This window comes from Erpetoichthys calabaricus, chromosome 2 (assembly GCF_900747795.2).
Source record: "Erpetoichthys calabaricus chromosome 2, fErpCal1.3, whole genome shotgun sequence".
Classification (NCBI taxonomy): domain Eukaryota; kingdom Metazoa; phylum Chordata; class Cladistia; order Polypteriformes; family Polypteridae; genus Erpetoichthys; species Erpetoichthys calabaricus.
The window spans coordinates 284,468,627-284,495,786 of NC_041395.2; the positions used below are offsets into that span (position 1 = coordinate 284,468,627).

General features: G+C 38.8%; 1 protein-coding gene across 1 annotated transcript in view; it reads right to left on the minus strand.

Annotated features, from left to right (window-relative positions):
• loxl4 (lysyl oxidase-like 4) overlaps window positions 1–27,160 on the minus strand; it is a 134,138-nt gene that overhangs the window by 35,202 nt on the left and 71,776 nt on the right. The window contains exons 5-7 of the mRNA XM_028795665.2: window positions 6,602–6,640; window positions 2,310–2,520; window positions 1,845–2,025 (exon numbers count right to left, since the gene is read on the minus strand). Coding sequence (XP_028651498.2) covers window positions 1,845–2,025; window positions 2,310–2,520; window positions 6,602–6,640 — 431 coding nt within the window. The remainder of the gene's footprint in view (window positions 1–1,844; window positions 2,026–2,309; window positions 2,521–6,601; window positions 6,641–27,160) is intronic.

The window sequence follows — 27,160 nt, forward strand, 5'->3', positions numbered from 1 at the left end:
AAAGTATGAGTGCCACATGTTTGCTTTCCCCACCATGTTCATCACAGTATTTTTAAAGTCTTTATCTCAAAACACAAACAATTTTCTCCTTTCAACAACATGCGGCCATCTTTTAAAAATGACAATGCTCTAATTATTTCTGACAGATCAGCAGTCCAGGGCGTGCATTGCCATAGATGTCTTCATTGCTGAACTGTAAAAAATGTTTATTTTTAACTTTTCCTTGTATATATTGTATATATATACTACACAGCAAACTATATAATTTGCATCATTAAACATTGAAAGGTTTGCCTAGTGAAGCCTGCTGGAACGGCAGACAGTGTTCTGCTCAGGCGTAATAATAAAAGTGATTTTCCTTCACTGTAGACAATACATGAATTAGCAACAGACAGTCATCGATGTGCTGTTCTTACTGTTGAGAGCAACCGCTGGCCTCACCGTTGGTGCCGTACCTAGGCTGTATCAGAGCCAATGTATATCCCTAGTGCAGCAATTTGACTAGTTAGGTCTGCCTGACATTTTATTTATCTTTAAGCAGGATGAAATGTTCTTTACTTCATAATCCTGGTAACCTCACCTGTGTAGAAGCAGCTAATTTTACTACAGTCCCACACATTTATCTCTCAATCTGTACTGTTGATAAAGCATACTTTGTTGTACTGGTATTACTTTGCTAGCAGTTCAAAACATAAAAGGAAAATTAAATAGTCCCCAGTAAACAAATTTACAAGGCTCAGTCAATTATAAAATGCCCATCTGATGGACTGGAACAAAAGCAGCTCAGGTGATCAAATTAGGCAAATGTCCTCATAAATGTGCCTTTATGTAGCAACACAAAAATAAATGAAATAAAACAATGGCCTCAGATTTAACTGGAAAACAATGCAGCTAACACACTAAAATGACCCAAACAGAACACTAAACAAAGCACCTCCCTAAAGGGGTTTATATTTTGACAGGCTTAGGTATATTTTTTTGCTTACGTATAAAACTGCTTTGTAGAAATACCCAAAAGGTCAGAATAAAAAGGAATTATTTAATCCATGAGATGACCAGGTCTGGTTAAAAAAAAAAAAGTTACATTCTGTTTTTGTACATAATTATATGATGCCAGCTGAGACCATTGGGCATACGTTGCAAAGCTGGGCTGTCTGCGGCTGAGCTGAACAAAAGTGTAAATGCCTCCCAGCTAAACTTCTGCCAGGCTTGGCTGCACAGCTGGAGCTCGAAGCAGATGCTAAACTAGGTCATGGGAAATGCTTAAAGATACCATCCTGTCAATAAATAATAAGATAAATACAAGGCCGTTCTCAGTAAAACAGAAAATTATTCTACACAATGTATTAGAAGATTGTTTTAAAAAGTTCAGTTTACTGACCCAATGGATGATATCAGTGCAAGTTACATTTGCATTCATCCACCAATGCATTTTCGAATTTTATTTTCTTTTGCCTGCGGTGGGCTGGCGCCCTGCCTACAGTTTGTTTCCTGCCTTGTTTCCTGTGTTGGCTGGGTTTGGCTCCAGCAGACCCCTGTGACCCTGTAGTTAGGATATAGCGGGTTGGATAATGGATGGATGGATGGATATTTTCTTTTGCCAAATGTTAGGTGGCCAATACACCATCCTGGGCAGGACACTGCTCCATTGCAGGGCACAGTCAAGTTAACGTATTGTATTAAGCCAATTTTGAATTGACTAAAAGTACAGTACAGTATATCTACTGTGAGAGGAAACTAGTGCGCTATAAGCCAAACTTGTGTGTCACTCATAACATGGCAGTATGTATGACCTGATTAAACAGCTAGTGACAGAGAGAGAGAGAGAGACAGAAACTACTAACCTTGACCCATATAGGCTCCAGGCAAGACTTCCTTAGCAGTGCCAAATCCCAGCTCACGGCACACTACACTAGCAGAAGTAAGGTCCCAAAGATGATCGCAAACTGTGCCCCATTTCCCTTCTTTGAGAACTTCTACTCTTCCCTCTCCAAGATGGGGACCTGCCTTGAGTCGAACATTCAGCTAGCAGGACAGAAGCAAGAAAATGTGCAAAGAAATATAAGGAGAAAGAAGTCAAAGTGTATTAAACAGTTACTGTGTTGCACATTTTCATTAATTCCCTTCATTTCCAGTGATTCTCTGCCATCATTTTCTCTTCAACAATTAACTCAGAAAGAGATTCTCCTCTTTTCAGTACTAGATTTTGCTTTATTCCTATTTGTTGTCTGTGCAATATCCATACTCTCTATTGTCCTATGATACTTCTTACATTTTTATTTTCTCGTCACTGATCTTAGCATACTTACTTGTCTGTGTGGTTCATGGGGTCTAATTGTGGCAGTGTTGACAAAGTCGGGACCCAAAACGCACCGCGCCACAGCATGCATGCCATTCCTGCATGGGACAATGTTGATGGACGAGGAGAGCTGAACACGGCAATATGACAGATTTGGCTCATTTCCTTGGCAGGCAATCTTCTCCACCCAGAAACTCTTTTTACGAGCCATGGTGCTGAGTCTAAGGAAACAGAAAACAGGACCATAATTTGAAGAGATTGACGTAAAGATATATTGCGTAATAGGCACAAGAAATAACACTCCAAATAAGCAAAATGCAGAAATTAGGCAGAGGTTAAGAAAGTCAGAAGAGTAAAAATACCAAAATTTCAAGCACAAATCAAGACAAAAATCAAAAGAGCAGACTGAGTGGGTTAGAAAAGTCAGTTTGGTGCACTATTTGAGCACATGTAGATGGTTTATATGTTTATAGGCCCATTTTTGCCACATGTACAACATGCAGTAAAAGGGAAGCAGGATGTGCAAGAAGGAGCTCAGGGTGGACCCTAAAAAAACCTTCTTCTTCTTCTTCTTTCAGCTGCTCCCGTTAGGGGTTGCCACAGCGGAACATCTTCTTCCATATCTTCCTGTCCTCGGTATCTTGTTCTGTTACACCCATCACCTGCATGACCTCTCTCACCACATCCATAAACCTTCGCTTAGGCCTTCCTCTTTTCCTCTTCCCTGGCAGTTCTATCCTTAGCATCCTTCTCCCAATATACAGTCATGGCCGAAATTATCGGCACTCCTGGAATTTTCCCAGAAAATGCACCATTTCTCCCAGAAAATTGTTGCAATTACAAATGTTTTGGTATACACGGGTATTTCCTTTATGTGCATTGGAACAACACAAAAAAACAGAGAAAAAAAGCCAAATCTGACATCATGTCACACAAAACTCAAAAACCAGGCTGGACAAAGTTATTGGCACCCTCAACTTAATATTTGGTTGCACGCCCTTTGGAAAGAATAACAGAAATCAAGCGCTTCCTATAACCATCAACAAGCTTGTTACACCTCTCAACTGGAATTTCTGACCACTCTTCTTTTGCAAACTGCTCAAGGTCTATCAGATTTGAAGGGCACCTTCTCCCAACAGCAATTTTGAGATCTCTCCATAAATGTTCAATCGGATTTAGATCTGGACTCATTGCTGGCCACTTCAGAACTCTCCAGTGCTTTGTCTTCAATTTTTTCTGAGTGCATTTAGAGGTATGTTTGGGGTCATTGTCCTGCTGGAACACCCATGACCTCTGATGCAGACCCAGCTTTCTGACACTGGGCCCTACATTGCGCCCCAATATCTTTTGGTAGTCTTCAGATTTCATGATGCCTTGCACACAGTCAAGGCATCCAGTGCCAGAGGCAGCTAAACATCCTCAAAACATCTTAGAACCTCCACCATGTTTGACTGTAGGTACTATGTTCTTTTCTTCATAGGCCTCATTCCGTTTTCTGTAAACAGTAGAATGATGAGCTTTACCAAAAAGCTCTACCTTGGTCTCATCTGTCCACAAGACGTTCGTCCAGAAGGGTTTTGGCTTCCTCAAGTACATTTTGGCAAACTCCAGTCTGGCTTTTTTGTGTTTCTGTGTCAGCAGTGGGGTCCTCCTGGCTCTCCTGCCATAGCGTTTCATTTCGTTCAGATGTTGACGGATAGTTCGAGCTGACACTGTTGCACCCCGAGTCTGCAGAACAGCTTGAATATGTTTTGAAGTTGATTGTGGCTGTTTATCCACCATTCGGACTATCCTTCATTGCAGTCTTTTATCAATTTTTCTCTTCCGTCCATGTCCAGGGAGATTAGCTACAGTGCTATGTGTTCTTGATTATGTTGCGCACAGTGGACAAAGGAACATGAAGATCTCTAGAGATGGACTTGTAGTCTTGAGATTGTTGATATTTTTCCACAATTTTTGTTCTCAAGTCCTCAGGCAATTCTCTGCTCTTCTTTCTGTTCTCCATGCTTAGTGTGGCACACTCAGACACTCAACAGAAAGGTTGAGTCAACTTTTCTCCATTTTAACTGGCTTCAGGTGTGATTGCTATATTGCCAGCACCTGTTTCTTGCCACAGGTGAGTTCAAACGAGCACCATATGCTTGAAATAAAAAGATTTATATGAATTTTTAAAAGGTGCCAATAATTTTGTCCGGCCTATTTTTGGAGTTCTGTGAGACATGATGTCAGATTTGGCTTTTTTTCTCTGTTTTTTCGTATTGTTCCAATGCACATAAAGGAAATAAACATGTATATACAAAAACATTTGTAATTGCAATAATTTTCTGGGAGAAATGGTGCATTTTCTGGGAAAATTCCAGGGGTGCCGATAATTTCGGCCATGACTGTACCCAGCATCTCTCCTCTGCACATGTCCAAACCAACGCAATCTTGCATCTCTGACTTTGTCTCCCAACCGTCCAACTTGAGCTGACCCTCTAATGTCCTCCTTTCTAATCCTATCCATCCTCGTCACACCCAGTGCAACATCTAAAATTATAAAATTAAAGTACAATGCTACATTCACAGGCTGTGGCAATTTTAAGACTTGCAACATCTCACTTTCCCAATTTGTTGCATTCATGTGAATTTCTGGTTGTCACTTTGGGAGAAACTTCATTAACTTGTTATTTGGTCACACAAAAAGCAATTAATGATTAGCTGTAATTTTTTACTAAAAAACTAAACACATTAAGAGCATACTGCAGTGTTAAAAATACAATGTGACCTAAAACTTCACTTCTGGAACTTGTGGGCATTATGTTTAATTTTAAATTAATGAATGAAATGAGAGGTTATGAGAGGTTACCAGGTCACAGATCAGCTAATTTGGGTAACACTGCTTTCGATCTACCACTTCAAAAGGGATTCACATAAAATATTCTAATGGAATGGTGGTTTTTCTCATTTGTCCCATGGCACACGAGTGTCGTGTAATAATTAAGCTTCACTAGCTGCTACAGATAAGTGCGCCCTAGTCCAGTCTGCCTTTGTTTGTGGCTAAAACACCAAAAGGAGACTTATTAGAACATAATCTAGTGAATAATTAATTATTTATTACTGAACAAATTGTTGATTTTACATCCATCTATCCATTGACAGTTGGCCTGAACCCAATTCTCTAAAGGATAAACTAGATGTCGGTTTGTGTCTGAGATAATGCTGCATGACAAAGCAATTAAAATACCATATATACTCATGGATAAGTTCTCCCGCGGACAAGTCGGGATTTGATTTTACAGTATAATTTCTGGTATTTTATAATGTCAGTCGTATAAGTTGAATGCAGAAAACTCACGCTATTGGTCCAAGAGGTTATGATATGCTAACGCCCACTTGAGAGAGCACACTGCCTTTGTTTTCTATGTGGGTGCTGCAATGCGCTGTATCAGCGCGTGCTCCTAACGTCTCTCTCTCGCTCGCACGCTCACTCTCTATTGTGCCTATGTGACCACACGGTAATACCTGAACTATTCCAAAGCAACGTTTGCACTGATTTGTGTTTTTGTATCTCACATCCTCATACACCTTTATCGTAAGAGCATCCCTTATCTACAATGGGGCGTTCGATCAGAAGAAAATATGATGCTGGTTTTAAATTAAATGTCGTTGAAGTAGCGAAATAAATTGGTAACTGCAACAAAATTTGATGTGTTTGAGAAACTGGTGCGAGATTGGAGGAGGCAAGAAGGTGTAAAAAAAAATGTAAGCGTCACATTTTTGAACGGGCGTATAAGTCAGGGTCTGATTTTTATGATCAATTTTTTGGGTTTCAAGACCCAGCTTATACATGAGTATATACAGTAATGAAAAGAATACAACTTTATGAAAAGAGAACCTAAGGATGTGAACTTGGCTTTTCTGTACAAAGAAGTGAGCACACACGAAATGTAAAATAATCCTTTTTTCATGTGTCTCTTATTTTGCATTAAAACACTTAACTTAAATCTACATTTGGCCATGTAACTAAACTAAATAATAATAACTTAATCAAACAGCTAACCAATCAATGATTTATTGTTTTTATAGTCCAATAATGATTCTCTAATTATTTTCTTTTAATTAACTAACTAATGGTTGATTTGAAGTCAAAGTTAAACAACCTTCGCCCCAGCAACTGCAGTTGCAGTTCACCGAAGTCAAGACACTGTGGAAATATTTATTCTTGTTTAGTTATTTAGGGGGACTAATAGCTTTATATACAGGTAGATATGCACAGCTACACTAAAGAGTACTGGCAAATGCCATGACGGCAGATGTTACCTGGTGTTTGGATTATTGATCTTGCTGTTCCAGAGTTTTCTGAAAGAAACAAAAGAGATGTTTATTTTAGTCATCATGCCCACTTACACAAAAATGAAAGTCTTATTAAACTGCTTCATATATCTAGAATTAATTCTATTAACTGGACTGAATTAAACATGCTACTGTATCACAGTGTCTACCTTTTTTGTGCCAGTTCAGAAGTTACACAGCAGGTTTGCTTATAGAGTAATGACTAAGCATTTGCATTTTACACAGGAATGTTGTAGTTTTTTTTTTCTTGATCTTGCTTTTTAACTCTTTTCTCTGATATACTATATTCTTAAAGGCTTTGGTTATTGTAGATGATGTATACTAATAAATATACCGGTGGATACGACATCAAACCTGCTGATTCCCTTTGACATTCAGTGTCTGCCTTGTTATTTGCCAGTAAGAGAGAGAGGTTAGGAGAACCACCACATGCCAAAGCACCTCAAGATCCCAGATTAGGACCCGAGGGCAGTCGGGTGGCACCTCAGCACCACACTAGTTCAGATGGCATGGAACAGTGTGAGTTTTTTTATGGTGGCTGGAGTGCCAATTCTGCCACCAACCCCCAGATTTTTCCCTCTAGGTTGGAGGGCCTACTTGCAGGGCTGGATGCAGATTAATGTCAAACCCAGGACAAAGCTGCAGGTTAAGGGCATTGCTCAAGGGCCCAACAGCATAACCTGACATTCTCAAACCCACTTGAATCCAATTCTGCATTGTGAGGGTTCAATGCCTATGTTGGTAGCATCAAGCATAAAACAGCAGTTAACCCTGTAATGGGGTACCAGTCCATTACAGGGCTCACTGCAGTGTACACCCAAACTCATGCCAGCTCAATTTGGAAGCTCTGATTAACTCAATCAGCACACGGATTACAGATTACAAGGATAAACTAAGGATCAAGTGAAAAAAAAATATTCAAGACATGGGGACAATGTGCAGATTACACAAACCCAGACATGAGATCTAAACCCAGAATGCCTGATCTGTATGGGAGTTGTACAGAGTGGTCCAGATCTAATTATGCAATTATGCAATTTTCATTACACTATAACTTATTCACAAAATATTATTTTTGTTGCCGATAGATGGCAGCACCTGCCCTGCATTCATTTATTACAAGATATTTTGAACAATTCTTTTGTCTTACATTGTTTTCCTGCATTGCATTAAAAGTTGCATAATTAGATCTGGACCACCCTGTATTAACCAACATGTTGCCATATTTGGATGCCAAACCACAGACAAACATTCATTAAAAAGACGAAAATGACAAAGGGGATATTTCAGTTTTAGATCAATCATAAAAGTACAGATTTTGTTGATTTTCTAAAGAATTTAAATCTCAAACTGCTATAACTGGCTGAGTACAGACTTGGAGCAGAAAGAAGGCAAGCTAATGAAACAATAAGCTCAATTAAAAATCAAGAATGAATCTTGATTATGAAGCTGCTGGACTGAGCATGAAGCTCCTGTTCTAGCAGTATGAAATGATGTTTATAAAGATTTGTTCTTCTAATTTCATGAATCTATTTAAGTGACACTCTTCTCCAAGCAATATGGATATCACGAGTGCACAAAGACACCCGTTTCCATAATTACAGGTCTGGAACATTGAAAGACTAATCAACTTGAAGAGTCAGGGGTGGGAGTTAAACCTGTAATGTTATACTTTTATTGTGTATTGTCTTAAAATTTATGGTATTCCCAAATACTAGACCATTCACATATTTTTTCATCATTGAGCTGTTGTAGTTTTTAACCTTGTTTATCCAACCATTGATTAACGGATGTTTCTTAATTTTAATGTTGGTGTTGAAGGGTAAGAAAACATTTCACAACATCATAGGGCCCAATTTAAACACCAACCCTGATACCAGTACATCAGAGAGCACACTCACTGTCACTTGCGTTGGGGTAATTTAGCATTAACAGTTAACCTTACCTTTCCTGGAGTTGTGGAGAAACAGCATTGGCCACTGCACCAACCTGCTTCCCAGTTATTAAACCACCTTATATTTAAATGTTATGTTCAAGGAGAGCACACTATTAATGCAAAACTCAATAAGCATTACACTATGGGATGCTTTGCACGTGTGGTTGATACTAAATGATGTTAAGGAAACAAAAGGAAAGTATTTGCCTGTCAAGTCAGTGGTAATGATTTCCACAAATGTAAACAGACAAACAAAACTAATGTGTTTGCTGCTGACGATATTGAACATCATAATATTGTTTTTGTTCTTTATTTCGCCTTATACAATTTCTTGTATTAGGAATTTGTTAGTTTTCACATACCCCATGTGGTCAGAGCGCAGGGTCAGCCATTGTACAGCGCCCCTGGAGCAACTTAAGGTTAAGGGCCTTGCTCAAGGGCCCAGCAGAGTAGGGTCTCTTTCAGCAGTGATGGGGATTCAAACCGGCAACCTTCTGGATACCAGCGCAGATCCTTAGCCTCAGAGCCACCACTCCACCCTGGAAGAGGTGAAGTGAATAGCATTGATTATTCCATCATGGTGGAACCTGTCAAGTGGTGGGATATACTAGGCAGCAAGTGAACAGTCAGTCCTTGAAAGTGATGTATTGGAAGCATGAAAAATGGGCAAACGTAAGGGTCTGAGTGACTCTGACAAGAGCAAAATAGATGACTGGGTCAGAGCATCTCCAAAACGGCAAGTCCTTTGAGGTTTTCCCATAACCAAAAGCAGTCCAAGAAAGGACAATCGGTACGCTGGCGAGAGGGTCATAAGTGCCCAAGGGTCATTGATTCCTTGGGGAGCGAAGACTAGTCCATCTGGTCGGATCCCACAGAAGAGCTACTGTAGCACAAATTACATTGATGAGGCGCAACAGTAACTCATTGACTTGTGAAACTATTTAACTTGAGGACCTCTGAGGTAAATAAAGAGTAAAAAGGAGGCTTTAATGAATGAGCATTTGCAAATCTGTAAGGACCCTGGGCCAGGTTTTGCTTTGTTATATTTTATTTGCTTTGCTCATCACCCTTTGAGAATTACATTGTGGATGCACTGTTTTGGTCATGTAGTGTTGCACAGGTTACCCATATAAATGCAGTATATGATAGACTAGGTTTTGTAAAAATAGTTTTTTAGGAAAAGAAAAAGACTCAAAAAATAGACAACGTGGTTAAATACTCTAAATCTCAGCTTAACCACTGTCTAGTCAGGGTCCAGGCACACAACCTGCTATACTGGCACACTTCTCGGCCCAGCCATTCCCCCAAGCTAACAGTATCCTGTACCTCTTGGAATTTTGACAAGGAATTTATTCACAGCATGAAAAAACACCATGCTTTTGACTTTTAGACATACCTTTATTTTATGGGCAACCATGATGCAGCAGTGTGTAAAATCAATGGGACAAGGGTTCAGCATACTGCAGTGTCATTTGACAAAACATGCACTTCCTTTAGATGCCAACCCAAACATTCCTCTCCAGAGTTGGGAAGGAAGCCAGTAAAAAGCACATTTACCACAAACAAGGTACCTTGTGAAAATATTTCCTTGCATTTCCTTGGAATGAGTGAGGTATGCTGTCATAAGGTCTATCGGATACTACACAGACTGCACTGGAGTACTGTATACCAAACCTGCAAACATGTCAGAAACATTTTAAGACACTTGAGCTATTCTGGGCACAAACATTTAAACATTACAAAAAAGAAAATTGCTAAACACACAGAGTACTGGAAGTTCCAGTGGATTCTTGTTTATTGGTTACAGAAACACTGAAACAAAATGTTCAAAGGCAAACTCTGGCAGAAACAAAGGCATTTACTGAGCCTGTGTCAAAGACTATGATTTCCCGAGGAGCTAAAAATATTTGTTTTATTTAGATTCCAAAGGATGTAGTATGGGGGCGGCAAAGTGGTAAGTACTGCTGCCTCAAATCTCTAGGTAGAAGAGAGCGATTCTCGGTCAGGTCAGGTTGGACAGTTCACTGTCTGGATGGAGTCTGCAAGTTCTTTTTATTTCCTCATGGTTTTTATCAAGTTACTCCTACCACTGCCATATTTATGAAGCTCAGATCAGATTGTAAAGTGGCCAAGTGTGAGTGTGTCCTACACTGGACTTGCAGCCATTGCAGAGTTATGTTGTTTGTTTGCTCCCAGTGATACCTTAAATGGAGAGAAAAGCTTTAGAAAATGGATGTGAAGTGTATTATTTTTCAATTGCAGTTTCTGGGATTCCAAATAAAATGCCACTAACAAAAAGACATGAAAGAGATTTTTCTGGGCTTTCTTTGTCTAGCTCAGGGGTGGGCAATGTCGGTCCTGGAGAGCCGCAGTGGCTGCAGATTTTTGTTCCAATCCAGTTTCTTTATGAGAAGTCAATTATTACTGATGAAGCTCTTATTGCTTAAGTGACATTTTGATGCTTCATTTTAGTGGTCTTGTTTGTTAAGGTTCCCCACCCTTAATTGCTTATTTCAATCTTAAAGAGCTACATTCACTGTTTAATGGCTCCTTATTAGCAATAAGATATAAATTACAAGGCAGCCAGCAGTTCTCCATCTAACTTGCTTCCATTTACATCTCTGTGGGTTCATCTTGCACTGTTTGATTTAATAAAACACTTAATAGAAAAATGTGGAAGACTGAAAATTAAACATTTTGGGCTTCAAATATTTGGATGACATCCTTGGAAAGGAAAATATCTACAATATAAGAAAACTTACATTGCAGACTAGCAAGCCATATAATTAAATAAGGTCGGAGATTTGCAAGTATTGGTTTCTAATTAAGCCATTGTGTTGGAATGAAAACCTGTAGCCATTGCGGCTCTCCAGGACCGACATTGCCCACCCCTGGTCTAACTCATTCATCCACTCATTCAAACCAGAATATCTGGTAGGTACGTGAAGGTATGTAACTGCATTGATGTACCAATACAGACTTTGAGCTCTCATTGTACTTTTTCGCAACAAACAAATGAATATGAAGTCTGGTTTGCTGAAACAGTGGTTGGATAGCTTCACAGCTCAGATATGCACACATTTGGATTCTGTCGCCACTGTTCCTATATTGCAATTGTCTTTTAAAATACAGTTACTCAATGGTAGATGAAGTAGTGCTTCTATTTTATGGATATGGTATCTTGTCTTTATACCTCTCACCCAGTTGCTGTCTGTTTGACATTTGCATGTTCTTTGTCGGTGTTTCTCCTGGTATTCCACTTTTCCTTCTACATCTAAAAAAACGTACAAGTAAGGTTATTTAGGTTAATTGAAGATTCTAAATTGGGACTATGTGGAAGTGTGCATTAATAAGCTCTATGATGAATTGGTGCCACTCCACAAATTGTTTCCTGGATTGTGACCATGCAGATGAGATTAAGGATTAAGGACTAAGAGGGTTTGAGAATGTTATGAATACACACGAGTTGTGTGAATTGACATTACAGGGCCTCTAGGTTAGTTCCTTAGTTTCTTTTGTATGGTGTATGTATTTTCACTCAGTGTGTTTGTGGGTTTTCCTTAGAGATTCCATCTCCACATTGCCCTGGTGGAAGACTGGTAGAACTAAGCTCATGAGTGTGCCACGTGATGATCTGGCATCTCATCCTAAATTGTTTTTCGGCCTGACTAACTGCCACCATAATTGGCTCTCATCATCCCTGAATGGGAAACAGGAGGCACAGAAAAAAAGATGAAAGCATTTTTAAAAGTCAAGGTTTATACATTTATCCATTTTCTAAATCTGTTAATTCAAAGAAAGTTGGAGTAGTACGAGGCTTATCCTAATAATACTGGTTACAAAACAGGAACTCTAAAGGTGTTAAGGAAACAGGTTTAGTTTATGAATTGAAATACATTTTAAACAAAACATTAGCAAGATTTAACTCCAGGACATTAGAGCTATGAAGCAGCCATGACAACATGTCATCCTACGTTTGTACACCTATGATTGTCTTTTATTTTTTAAGTTGTCTGTATGTCTATTTTCAACCTAATGCAATAGTACAAAAAGTTTCTGAGTCAGGGATTAACAAGCTTTAGCCTTCCAAAACACCACAAAAAAGGACAAATTTATAGAATTAAATGATTAAACTCAAAGTACAGTAACTTCAACAGTCATTAAATCACAGTGCCTGCCATCAGATTCAAATCTAAATCCAAGTAGTAAAGAAGTATGACTCATATTGTTTCCAAAATCCACATCTGCTGCTTAGAAACAAAACCAGCCTGTACTGATATGTTCTTTGTAATTCTTCCCCACCCAGCAGGAAAAAATGTAGTGGAGCTCCTGCGAGATGTCTTTTACAAAGAGAGATGAATCCAACAGCTGTTCTTGGGTTTTCTACAAACCAACTAATTCATGTAAGGAGACGAGAAAAAACAATGAATTGATAGCCAGTGGTAGTGCTGTTGCCCTACAACAAGTAGACCGGGGTTTAAGTCCTGGGTGCTCCCTGCATGGAGTTGGCATGATATCCATGTGGGGTTTCTGTAGGTGTAGGTGCTCTGGTTTCCATCCACAGTTCATAGACATGCAGGTTAGGTGGATTGGTAATGCTATATTGTGTATGCTCGCCGTGTGATGGGCTGGTGCCCTTCCCTGGGATTGTTCCTACCCTAAATCTGATGCTTGCTGGGATAGCCTTTAGCTTTGCAACCCTGCTCTAAATAAGAGCCATAAAAATACTTGGAAGGTGGATAGGTGGAATCACTAAGACATCTGTCAAAGAGAATGCTAAAATAATATATGGAAGCCAATGATAGTGAGAGATTTATGAACAAAAGCATTTATTTAACTCTATAATTCTATAAAATTACATTAAATGGCCCAGCCACACTCAAACCCTGCTATTTATTAAATGTTTCTTTAAAAAAAAGTACTTGGAGAATGTAGTGAAAATTTCTCATTTAGTTCTCGCACTGCCTTTACCTTGTCCTGGTCCAGCCGATCGATGAGTCGGATCACCCTCCACTGACTCTGCAAAGATCACAGCATTGTCGACAAAGTCAAGAGCAATGAATCTTTCTTCACCAACGGATGCCACACTGCCGCTGCACCACATGACCCTGCCCAACACCCAGTCCATGCAAGCACTGAACAGAATAGGAGCAAAAACACACCCCTGATAAACCCCAGAATCAACTGAGAAAAATGCAGATGTTCTGCCTCCACTCTGCACAGCACTCACAGTACCAGTGTACAGGCCAGCCAGGACATCCAGCAACTTCGATGTGATCCCACAAATTCTTCAGATGTCCCACAGGGCAATTTGATCAACTGAGTTGAACGTGTTACAAAAATAAACAAAGACTGCAAAGAAACACTTCTGATGACTGCATTTGTGCTCGATGAGAACCATCAGTACCAGGATGTGGTCGATGGTACAGTTTTTAGGTGTAAACCTAGCCTGCTCCGATTGCTGATAGGTGAGCAAGTGATCACGGAACCTATTAAGGATGACCCTAGCAAGGGTCTTACCTGGCACACAGAGCAGTGTTACCCCCCCCCCTGTAGATGCAGGCAGATCCAGGCATTCACCCTTCCCTTTCCAGATAGAGATGACAAGTCCCATTTTTCAGTCAGCTGACATGACGCCCGTCTCCCAAATGGAAGCAAAGATTGCTTGCAATATCAGGAGGACAGCCTTAAAAAAAGCCTGGAGAAGTTCATCCTGAATACCACAGATCCCTGCAGCCGTCCCTAACCTCAGATGGTTCACCACCTGTGCAATCTCAGTGGGACTGGGTGGTGCACAGCTATTTGGAGGATCAGCCTTAAGAATATTAGTTACAATGAAAATACCTTCAACAAGCTATGTTACCTGGCTTCACTTGGGAAATTTCCTAGACCAATGTGCTGCCAATTAATCACGTGCATCAGAAGTTCTATGCAACTAACTCAGTGCTTTTTGTATGCAATAATTGTAGTTAATATTTATATAATATTATAATATTACTGTAGTTCAGTAGAGCTGCTTAGTGTTGAACATGCTACATCCAATTGATTAGAATAGAACATTCCTTCCATAGATCAATACCTCCTTTTCCTAGTGACTGATTTTGACTTTTGATGATGATCAATTAAAATCACAACTTTATAGGTAACTTTATTCTTTTGAATTGGAACAGGTTATCAGTACTAATAATGTGAATTTTGAGTATTTATGTCCACCTACCTTGCACCCTGTGTTTGCTGGGATAGATTCCAGCCTCCTGCAAATTTACTGGCTAAACATTTAGGTGTCCCATGCAATGACTTTAATGTTCCACATCACCACATCCTGTGTCCTCTGAGGGGGTGCTTCAGAAGTATGGGGTACCGGGCCTGCTGTTGCGGGCTATTAGGTCCCTGGAAAACTGAAGCAAAGGCTTGGAATGGAGGGTCCAATTGTTGGTCAAACTCACAAGAATTCTGAAGGGTTCAGGGGAGTATGCCCATGTGTTTTGTGAACTTACAAAGGTCATACAACTGCATTTCTCAGGGTGTCCTGTAAGGGATTGCTTCGGGAGTACGGGGTACCAGTCCTACTATTGCAGGCTATTTAGTCCCTGTGTAACTGGAGTGAAAGCTTGGTATGCATTGCTGGCAGTAAGACAGATTTGTTCCAGTGGGTATGAGATTCCACCAGGGCTGCCCTTTGTCAGAAATTCTATTCATAATTTTTTATGGACACAATTTCTAGGTGCAGCCAAAGGATGGAGGGTGGAGCTTGAAGACCTCAAGATTGGATCTCTGCTTTTTACGAATGATGAGATGATATGTAATATCCCTCGAGAGAGAGATTATGGGGGCACTTCAGTTATCAGTAAGTGGGCAAGGCACTTTACTATATTGACAGAACAACTACATGTGAAGGCAGCTCCAGAGTGGTAGCAGTGTTTGTGCAGCTGGTGTCTTTTGCCCTTGACATGGTGTTACCACAAACTCCAGACTAAGCTGCCAAAGGGTCTGCTTTTATACTGCTTTGATAAAGAGGTGTTAACACATTCTGATCAACAACTAAATAAGTGTTCTTTATCAGCAGCACCTGACTCTAATTACATTTCTAATTTATTCTGAAATGTAAAAAGAGTACACACTTTTTTAGATGTGATTACTGTTGGTATGTTTTTTGATGAATAAAAAATGACAGTAAGAAATTTGTTAGGTGTTGATTATCACCTAATTTTACATGTTGGTAAGGACTAGATGCTACTTATGTACTGTTATGTAAACCATAAAAATGAATTTATTGTTAATAATTAACAGTTGTAAATATATGATTTATTTTATAATAGAGTGTTCTGTATTCTAAAGGCAATACTTTTTCTGCTTATGTATATCATAAATTCTATTTCATACTAGCATCCTTTTTTCCATTTTGGGAAAAACGTTGTGGAGATTGCAAACATTAAAGGAGATCAAGACTCCTGGCAGTCTATAAGAGTATATGTTAGTACGTAAGCAGATATAAGCCTGTGTTAGGCAAATAGAAATAAGATGAGATAGGAGCTGTTCAATATCTTTTTATGTCTGCTGATATCGGCATATATGCTATACACATTGTAGAAACATGCAAGTAACTGTGAATAAGAGGCTCTTCAAATACAGTGCACAATGTTAGTCTCCGAAGTAAACTGCAGTATGTGCATCTTAAGTGTCTCTTCTAGTGCTAAAAGGATTAGAAAAAATGCAGGTTAAAAACTCACAAATAAGGCCCATGATTGCATAAGTCTCCAAAACGAAGAAATAGCAGGACTCAAGACTGGGCTAGTTAAAAGCCCAGCCTCAAACTCCCAAGTAACTCCCTCTGAGTCTCGTCTGCAGGGCTATTTAAAAAGCACCCTCATTATAACGTACTCCTATACACCCATATTAATTACTCTTACAGGCAACAATTACAATGGCTGGGTATTACTATAAAAATGGTAATCAGAACTTTTATCTACACTAAAATAACAAGCCACAAGTTAACTACTCTGTTTTGCTTTTAATCATATTTTTTACAACAACAATTATTCATATTTCATCTTCTTTTTCTTAGTTTTTTTCCTGTGGTTTGAGTTCTAAACAGGAGACTCACACTAGGTGACCACTTCAAAAAAGCTTATTCAGTTAATAATTAATAATATAAATTATTTATTTCAGTTAATAAAAATGCTGTGAATTTATATAATAATAACATTTAAAATAAGGTAGCATGATGCCACAGTGATCAGCATTGCTATATCACATCTGGATAGTCCAACCCAGTCACTGTCTATGTGGAGTCTGCACATTTTTCTCTTACCGTAAGGGTTTTTCTTTAACATCCCAAAGGTGAAGTTTAAATAGTGACCCTAAACTGTGACTGTGACTGTGTACAATGATGGACTGGTGCTCCATGCAGAATTATTTCATACTTTACACCTAGTTAGTGTCAGCACAGGCTTCACCCTGTTACTCAAAACTGAACTAAGTGGAACAGACGGATGAATTTACAATGTTTGAAAAATAATTAATATAAGGAAATGCTTTAAAAAATCATAATTGAAGGAGGAGTGATTTCCAGTATCATTTCAAGTTAATGAGTATGTCTAGATACAACAGCTATGTTCCACTGTTTACAAAGACTAGGAGAGTTCAACATGAAAAACTGGCCTGTAATGAGTGTAGTGAATGAATAAATATAACAAATACTCAGTATACTTATGCAATTCACGCATTAAAGTGTTATGTAGACATATATGTGATTTTTGATAAATATCTAAATTAAAACATGGATTTAGCTTGCATGTAAATTGTTGAGGAAAAGAATATTAGTTACACTATATTAGCGGTCACTATATCAAGATTTTTTGTCATTGTGAAGTCTGTCTGTCTGTCTGCTTGAAACAACTTGGCTCCTAGTGGACTGATTTTGTTAAAATTTGGTTCACTTACACTTGAAAAGTTCAGACAGGTTTCCTCTGGGTGCTCCGGTTTCCTCCCACAGTCCAAAGACATACTGGTTGGGTGGATTGGCGATTCTAAATTGGCCCTAGTGTATGCCTGGTGTGTGTGTGGGTGTGTCTGTGTGTGTCCTGCGGTGGGTTGGCACCCTGCTTGGGATTGGTTCCTGCCTTGTGCCCTGTGTTGGCTGGGATTGGCTCCAGCAGACCCCCGTGACCCTGTGTTCGGATTCAGCGGGTTGTAAAATGGATGGATGGATGGAAGTTCAGATAGATTTGTCAGAAAAGTTCAAAAGTTGAGATATCTCAAATTGAGAATGCCCATTTAAAAGCACTGAAGAATTTTCAAAGTTATCTATCTTAAAACAGGAAAACATTCAGTGAAATCTCAATTACTAAATAATTTACTGTTTCAAATTTACCTTAAGAGAAGTTATTTCAACTTTTAAGTTTTCCTGTTTTGTATGCCTGGTAGCTGCTCTTAATGGCAAAACAAATTCCAAATACTAGTAAAGGAAACACCAGAAGAGGCACATGTACAGCCGGAAACGTGCTGTCACATTTCACTGCTTGTTCAACTTAGATTTTTACTCTCCATCAGCTGCTTCTGTCAGAAATGTTATGCTTAACAAATGTTAACTTCAACTAGCTATATACTCTTCAAACCCAACAGCTAAAACTAACAACAGTACATCAATCATGGGAACTGAAATCTGACACCTATGAAAGCTATTTCAGCCACCACACACCTATCTGGGCTTCGTTTTTAACTGTATGATATTGTAAATGCAATTAAAAATTATTTTATCTTACGTTACCTTACGTCATCTGCTTTATCTTTATTATTTTCTAAATTCCTGCATAAACAAACGTATAAAGCCTTATGTTCCATATTAAAGTGCTACCCATGAATTTTTACAATAAAACTGAAGACTTACAGGTATTTCATGTTAATCTTTTATTAACATACTAGTCATTAAGCCTGTTACAATAACGGGCGCTAGAACAGTAGTGCATAAACATTAGTAGGAACAGTCTATATTAAATGGCAAGGGACTTTGACCTCATTCTTTTTGTTGGTCGTATTTTTCTTTCTTTCAGCCTTTCTTTTGTTGATGTTTACTTGCTGAGCTGACCGTTCTTCGTGGGCTGCCGCCGTGTATTGTGTGTCTTTAATTTTCTTGTACGGCTCTATTCAATAAGGGCGTGCACAAAAAGGCGAGCTTCAAAAGGGTGACCTCAATTGAGTGCGGCGAATAAAGGCGTTCGTAGATAATTTAGTTCAAATGGCTCTGGAATATATGAAGAGCAACAAAGGTGCAGATCTTTACGCGCGCCTTTATTCGCTGCGCCCAACTGAGGTCGCCCTTTTAAGGCTCGCTTTTTTGTGCGCGCCCTTATTGAAGGATACCATCTTGTACGTCTGCTGGCTTGTACGTCTGTAATATACCTTTAATTTTCTCTGGCGGTAATACAGGCGTGCGCATCAGTAATATGCCTTTAATCTCCTCTGACAGTAATACTGGCTTGTATGTGGCTGTAATATGCGTCACTGTATTGTGTACCTTTAATTTCCTCTTGCAGTAATACTGGTTTGTATTTCCGTAAAACGCCTCTAAGTTTCTCTGACAGTAATATCGCGCATCGCACCGTGCCCCGCGCATGCGCATTTCATCAGAAGACACCCACACACGGACACCTGGACGCACATAGGGATTTTATATATATAGATTATAATTCTATAGACTTATTGTTTATAAAAATACTAAAATATATAAAATTATCTCACTATACATATTTTCTAATAAAACATCTACACAAAATATTTATCATTAATACATCTATAATAATAAAAGGCAAAGCCCTCACTGACTGACTGACTGACTCACTCATCACTAATTCTCCAACTTCCCGTGTAGGTGGAAGGCTGAAATTTGGCAGGCTCATTCCTTACAGCCTACTTATAAAAGTTAGGCAGGTTTCATTTCGAAATTCAAAGCGTAATGGTCATAACTGGAACATATTTTTTGTCCATACACTGTAATGGAGGAGGCGGAGTCACGTATCGCGTCATCACGCCTCCTACGTAATCACGTGAACTAAAAACAAGGAAGACATTTACAGCACGAGTCACACGCGGGAACGAAGGTAAATGACGTTAATTTTTGACTGTCTTTTAATACTGTGTAAGCATACATATTAACACATGTGCAATTAAACGTGTGCATTTACGGGGTGATTTCTCAGGCTTAAAACCTCACCTTTTGTCAAACACGGGAAGAAAGGTAACTGACGTTGTTCACTGTCTTTTAATACTGTGTAACCATACATATTAACACATGTCCAATTAAACGTGTGCATTTACGGGGTGATTTCTCAGGCTTAAAAGCTCGCCTTTTACTAAAAAGGTAAATGCAAAACTATTTTCAATCAGTTTATTGAAACGCTCCCGTTAAGGATTGCAATAACATATTCGCGAGATAAAAGAACGAAGTAGGGGGAAATGGAGGAACAGCCGCAAACAGCGAAGAGCAAAAAATTAATTAAACAATTGAGAACGGAGCGAGTTAAGCATACAAGCATGTTCATAAGGGAAACAAAGCACGGTGTAAAACGTAAGTTTAAATTAAGTTTATAGAAACGCTCCCGCTGCGGATTGCAATAACATATTCGCGAGATAAAAGTTTAATGAGAAGACACGAGGTATAAACAAACCACATGCCGTAGCGCAACGTTAGGGGCAACAGTTTCAACCATTCTATGAACTGCTTCTCGCAACTGAAAGACGGCACATGGCGGATGTTAGCCGACTTGCTGACCGCAACGTTAGGGGCTTCAACTCTGGCGCTGACGATAGAGATTCGATTCCCGAGGGGGGATGAAGTGAGTGTGTATGCCTGATGAGCCCAGAATTAGGGAGAAACACGTGTCGCATACTCTTTGCATTATTTGAAAGTAAACTATTAAAACCATTCTATGATCAGCTTCTGGGAACAGAAAGAGGGCACGTGGCGGATGTAAGGCGACTTCCTGACCAACCACAAGCGTTACCTGGCAGGTAACCACCCATACAGTCAGATTGTGATTCAGAAAACGAATGCCATGAATGTAATTACCACGATCTACATACTGTCAAATAAACGAAACACACGCCGTAGCGCGACAGCTGTGAAAAGCGAGGTTCAGAAAAAAACAGATCCTTAACAAATTGTTATTGGTATATTTTCGATCTGTTTAAAAAGGTTTTCTTTTCTTAAAATATTAAAAGCAGTACTTCGCCGCAACGAAGCGCGAGAATTTGGCTATATATATCTGCTTCTCACACTTAAAAGAGGGCACGTGGCGGATTTTAGACGACTTCATGACCAAACATTACTGTTACCTGCCAGGTTGGGTTACCACTTTTAATACAAAAAAATAAGGGACGCATACTGCAGCGGGTGCCACATTCCAGTGCCAACACTTTGCAGACTGTACTTAAAAGACCCGCCCTCCTCATTGGACAGTTAAAAAGACCAATCAAACTAACGATGACGTCAAGTATTACCCAATCAAAACTACGAAAGGAGGTATCTTCATAAAATGCGTGTGGGATGATTTGCATGAGACGCTGCTTTAAAAAAAATACGGGATAAATCCTGTCCCGTATTGATTCAAAATGGGACGCGCAATTTCATTCTCAAATACGGGACGATTACGTATTTTAAAGGACGGGTGGCAACCCTACAGTGTCAGGTAACCACCCATACAATCAGATTGTGATTCAGACTAGGAATGCAATGAATGTAATTACCCCGATCTACATACAAGGCGAAAGTCTTGCAACATTCAAAGATGATGGTTTGGGATAAGTACACCATAGAACATAAAAGAGCTTATGAAGCCTTGAACGAAAAAAAGCAAGATCTCAGAGATCGTAAAAAAAAAAATATGAGGTAATGTCGTTTTACTCGCTGTAGATTTTAGTCAAACATTACCAGTTATTCCACAAGGGAGACCAGCAGATGAACTCAACGCGTGTTTAAAATCCATGCTTCTCCCACGCTCGGTTATATGTCGCGTGTTCTCGGGTAGGTACACCAAAAAATGTATACATTTAGGCATGTTATGGGCAAACAAAAAATGAGGTATACCCGAAGGCACTGCAGTAGTACTGAATGTAACTTTACTTCTTAAATGTTAATGTTTTACTGTTTAATAATTTATACGCTTCTTATATGTTGTTCAAATTCTTTTATCAAAATACCAGTGACAGCGCAATGCATGATAACATGGAGTGAATACACCATACGCATCCGCCCACGGCCGCCCTGGTGTGCGCAGATAGGAGTTGATTCTACAATAAAATAAAGATAAAACCCCAGGATTGTTTCCTGCCTTGTGCCCTGTGTTGGCTGGGATTGGCTCCAGCAGACCCCCGTGACCCTGTGTTCGGATTCAGCGGGTTGGAAAATGGATGGATTTTACTGTTTAATAATTTATATTTATATGAAATGTGCTTCTTATATATTACTTCATATTCTCATATGATAATGATGTTAATGTTGTTTATATTGATTTCTATGTTATTGAAACTGCATGTATGTGTGTATATGTATGTATATATATACAGTAATCCCTCGCTACATCGCGCTTCGCCTTTCGCGGCTTCACTCCATCGCGGATTTTATATGTAAGCATATTTAAATATATATCGCGGATTTTTCGCTGGTTCGCGGGTTTTTGAGGACAATGGGTCTTTTAATTTCTGGTACATGCTTCCTCAGTTGGTTTGCCCAGTTGATTTCATACAAGGGACACTATTGGCAGATGGCTGAGAAGCTACCCAGCTTACTTTTCTCTCTCTCTTTCTCTTGCGCTGACTTTCTCTGATCCTGACGTAGGGGGATTGAGCAGGGGGGCTGTTCGCACACCTAGACGATACGGACGCTCGTCTAAAAATGCTGAAAGATTATCTTCAAGTTGCTATCTTTTGTGCAGCTGCTTTCTGAAAGGACATGCTGCACAGTGCTTCGCATACTTAAAAGCTCGAAGGGCACGTATTGATTTGTGCTTGAAAAACAAACTCTGTCTCTCTGTATCTCTCTCTCTCTTTATCTGCTCCTGACGGAGGGGGTGTGAGCTGCCGCTTTCAACAGCTTTGTGCCGCGGTGCTTCGCATACTTAAAAGCCAAACAGAGAGAAATGCAAACAAATCAATAGGGCTATCTCTGTGACAGTCACTGCTCCTGACACGCACTCCTTTGAAGAGGTAGATATGTTTGCATTCTTTTAATTGTGAGACGGAACTGTCATCTCTGTCTTGTCATGGAGCACAGTTTAAACTTTTGAAAAAGAGACAAATGTTTGTTTGCAGTGTTTGAATAACGTTCCTGTCTCTCTACAACCTCCTGTGTTTCTGCGCAAATCTGTGACCCAAGCATGACAATATAAAAATAACCATATAAACATATGGTTTCTACTTCGCGGATTTTCTTATTTCGCGGGTGGCTCTGGAACGCAACCCCCGCGATGGAGGAGGGATTACTGTATATATATATATATATATATATATATATATATATATATATATATATATATGTGTGTGTATACATATATATGTGTATATATATATATATATATATATATATATATATATATATATATATATATATATATATATATAATATATGTGTATGTGTATGTGTGTGTATGTGTATATATATATATATATATATATATATATATATATATATATATATATATATATATACTACAAAAATACCGGCGCTTCCCAGCGGAGAAGTAGTGTGTTAAAGAGGTTATGAAAAAAAAAAAAGGAAATATATATATATGTGTATGTGTATATGTATATATATATATATATATATATGACAGCAACACTCATAACAATGACAACACAATTACATTGACAATCATGTTACGTTATTTTTAAAATGTTTCCTTTTTTTTTTTTCATAACCTCTTTAACACACTACTTCTCCGCTGCGAAGCGCGGGTATTTTGCTAGTATGACATAAAATAGAATAAAACACTTGTCACAATTATGAGCCACAATTATAATACAACTTTTAGAAGATGTTTATCAATAAGATACAAGACTAACTTACTTAAAAAGTTTGCAAGTAAAATCAACAAATTTGGTTCCTAAGCTTATTTACTAAGCAGCTAGAACAAATTCTTCTGTATCTTTTTTTTTTCCTAATTCAAAATTTGAGCTGAGGTACTAAACACAAGGTTGCTCACACACAGTGTCTGTTTTAATTTAAGGAGAAAACAAAAAGGCCTGAACTCATTAAAGCAGCTTCTCTTTTAATTTCTGCCAAATACACACCTGGACCCTTATCTTCTGCTCCTGGTTCAGATGGACAACATCTATATCTGCTGTTCTTCTCCATGCACAGGGTGACTCTTTAGATTACCTGTTGTCATCTTATTACTCCATATTCTTTAATATAAAATAGAATATTTTGGTCTTTTCTCTTTCTCTCCTAAAGTCTGCCTGGCTGCTCTCTGCTTCCAGAAAGTTCCAGCAACAAAAGTATACATGTTGTTCTGACAGGTACTGTAATACATTATGTAAAGGAGCACTAAAACTAAATTACAGTAAACCTTAGAAAAGCAAATGCTAAAAAATCATTTTGGAGGCTAACCAATTTACCAATCACTAATCAAATAATTTTGGAATGAAAATCAGCTGATTTAGATAGGTGGCTGATCGATCAGAGTATCACTATTAATTATTCAACTTTGAGCCAGGCTTGACTTACAAATATCAGAGCACAAGAATAGGATTTATTAGATGTAATCTGTGACTGTTTTTAACATGGTATGTTAAAGTACCAAAGAAAGTGAAAGTCTGTCATGATTTAGTATTCTGTAATTACCAGGATAGGATTCAGAGGATACATGTAGTTGATCCATTTGCATCTAGTAACCATAGTGTAATACATTTCACATTGTTTTTAAATATGATCTCCGCCAAAAGAAAACAGCTAAGTTTAATTTCCGTGGGGCAAATTTTAAGTTGATAAATTGTGATAGGCTCCCAAGTATAAAACATGCAGGACAAGTTTATCCCAAATTTAAATAAAGAACTAAAATAACTTGCACATGAAAAAACAACTATTACAACAAGATTAAAATTTTCATCTCTAACCATAGGGCTTATGAGAGCAGGGGAGAGAGAGATATTTGGAAAGCTAAAAAGTAGTTGGAGAGAAAGTAGAAGATGACCTAAAGAGATTCTTTCAATAGTTTAGTAGTAAAGGAACAGTGAAGGAGGAGGCAAAGTGTATTAGAAGATGTAGGTGTGAGCTAAAATATACAGTGAAACAGCAAATAATCTGAATTTAAAATTTTTGTAAGGCTTACACATATGAAGAAGTTGATACTTTTCAAACAGTAACAGCAACTGCCAAGGAGGCACTTAGTGATCTGGAAATTGTAGAGGGGGAAGTACTCCTTAGATTAAATAGGATGAAATCTAACAAATCACCTGGCCAAGATATAATTTATTCTATAAAAGCAGTTAAACTTTTTTCTTGGCTTACCACATCCTGCCAATGCAAAGCAGCAAATTCACTGCTAACTACATGGAAAAGTCACACCTCACCTCGTTTTCTCCCCTTTGCATTTACACTTGGGATGATCGCTTGCTGTTCTTCAGTCACGAATCAGCTGACTTGTGGCTACCTTTTCAGAATCCCTTTCCCCAAAATTAAATCATTAGTGCGCCCCACTCCTGCTTCCTCATCTGCTTCACCACACACAGTACTTTGGCTACTCTATCCAGCTCCAGTCATCCACCCAGAGGTCCTCCTCACAAAGGCTATGCTTAGCTGTTACCTCTGCTACCAGGAATGCCAGACCTCTTGACCCTTGTGGTTCCCCTGTTTAAATAATCTATGTCTCAGGATGCACAACCCCTTGACACCACTCTATAGATAACTGTGGAACAAGCAGGATGCTGCTAGAGAGTTTGCGGTCAATCAGAATGCTACCTTTTTTATAACATTAGAAACATTTTAATAAGAACAGCCCACTGAATCCAACAGAGCTCACCAATCCCGTAATTTCTCCAAAAAAAAAAATCAACTTGAGTTTTGAAGATCCCTAAAGTGTTACTTTCTACCACACTACTTGGGAATTTATTCCATCTGTTTATGATTCTCTATATGAAGGAAAACTTTCTACAGTTACATTTGTACAAAATATACCCTCAAGTTTCCATACAGTACACATCCCAATGTTCTTGTTGAAAAGTGTTCACTGTACAGTTGTGAGGGATGGCCGGCCATTTACCCCGGCCAATACCCCCAGGCCACTAGATGGAGCCCTCCCAGTAGCATTGAAGTGCACCGAAGACCAGCAGGGAATTATGGACATTGGACTTTTTATTCCCAACCCTGCTGGACACTGTGGGGCCCACCAGAGGATGCTGCAGGGAGGCTCAAGGACTCTTACGTGCCCTATAACCCGGAAGTGCGTCATGATCACATGACAAGAAGAAACGACATGCTTCTGGGTTGAGGAAAAGGACTCTTACCCTGACCCAGAAGTCATAAGGACTTGTGGATTGTTGGACAGGAACACCTCCGTGTCAGGGGGTATAAAAGGACTGTGGGAAAGCCCAGACACTGAGCTGAGTTGGGAGGCAGGGTGGCTAAGCGTCTGGGAGTGGAGGATTGTTTATTGGAATTATTATTATTTGAGTATTGTGGAGTGGAGGGTGCTTTGTGCACTTTATTATTATAATAAATATTCATCTTTGGACTTTTACCTGGTGTCTGACGTCTGGTCTGAGGGTTCAAGGGGTCACGGAGACCTTAATCTGTCACACAGTATTCAGTCTTTTCATAACTTTAAAACCTTCAATCATGTCACCTCTTAATCTCCAAACGGAAACGGAAAAGGTTTGATAACCTTACAATCTATGAATGGAAATTTTTGGTGTAAGTTTGCATGGTCCTATACTCTTCATCTAAATGAAGGATTGAGAATAAATAATGTGTGGAATGACTGATTTCTTTCATAATCCTGTTTGCCTTTCTGAGGTAGCTATGTGTTATAGATATAAACAGAAGGATGCTTGGTGCCATTAATCATTTGCGTGGCCTGCAAACTTCAATTTCTTTACAATCTTTATCTGAACTGGTGCCACTGTGTACTCGTAAACGTTATTAAGAATAGATAGAGAAATCCAAGTTTCATCATACATCTGAGGAGCTAAAGGCTTTCATGGGCCTTCTTACCAATAGCTAAAATGTGTTGTGCTGTCGTTTAATATCAGCAAAATGTCCGATTATGAAGACAAAAATATATTTAGCTTCACCGCTGAACCATATTTTCCTAAACTGAATTTTGTGAACCTGGTTAAATTCATTACATGCTTAACAATTGCTAAGTGTTTATGCATGCCTAAAAATTTTAGATTGTTATGATGGTCACCACCATGCTATCTTGTTTGTTTTTCTTGTAGACATCACTGTTTTGTTCTAGTTTTGCAAGGTCATTGCCATTTTGTTTATGTAGATGACATTTATTGCTAGTCTTATGATAGGACATCACCGATACCTTCATCAAGCAATCAAAGTTATGGCACAGGCAAGTACTTTATCTGTGGATTTAGAAAACAAA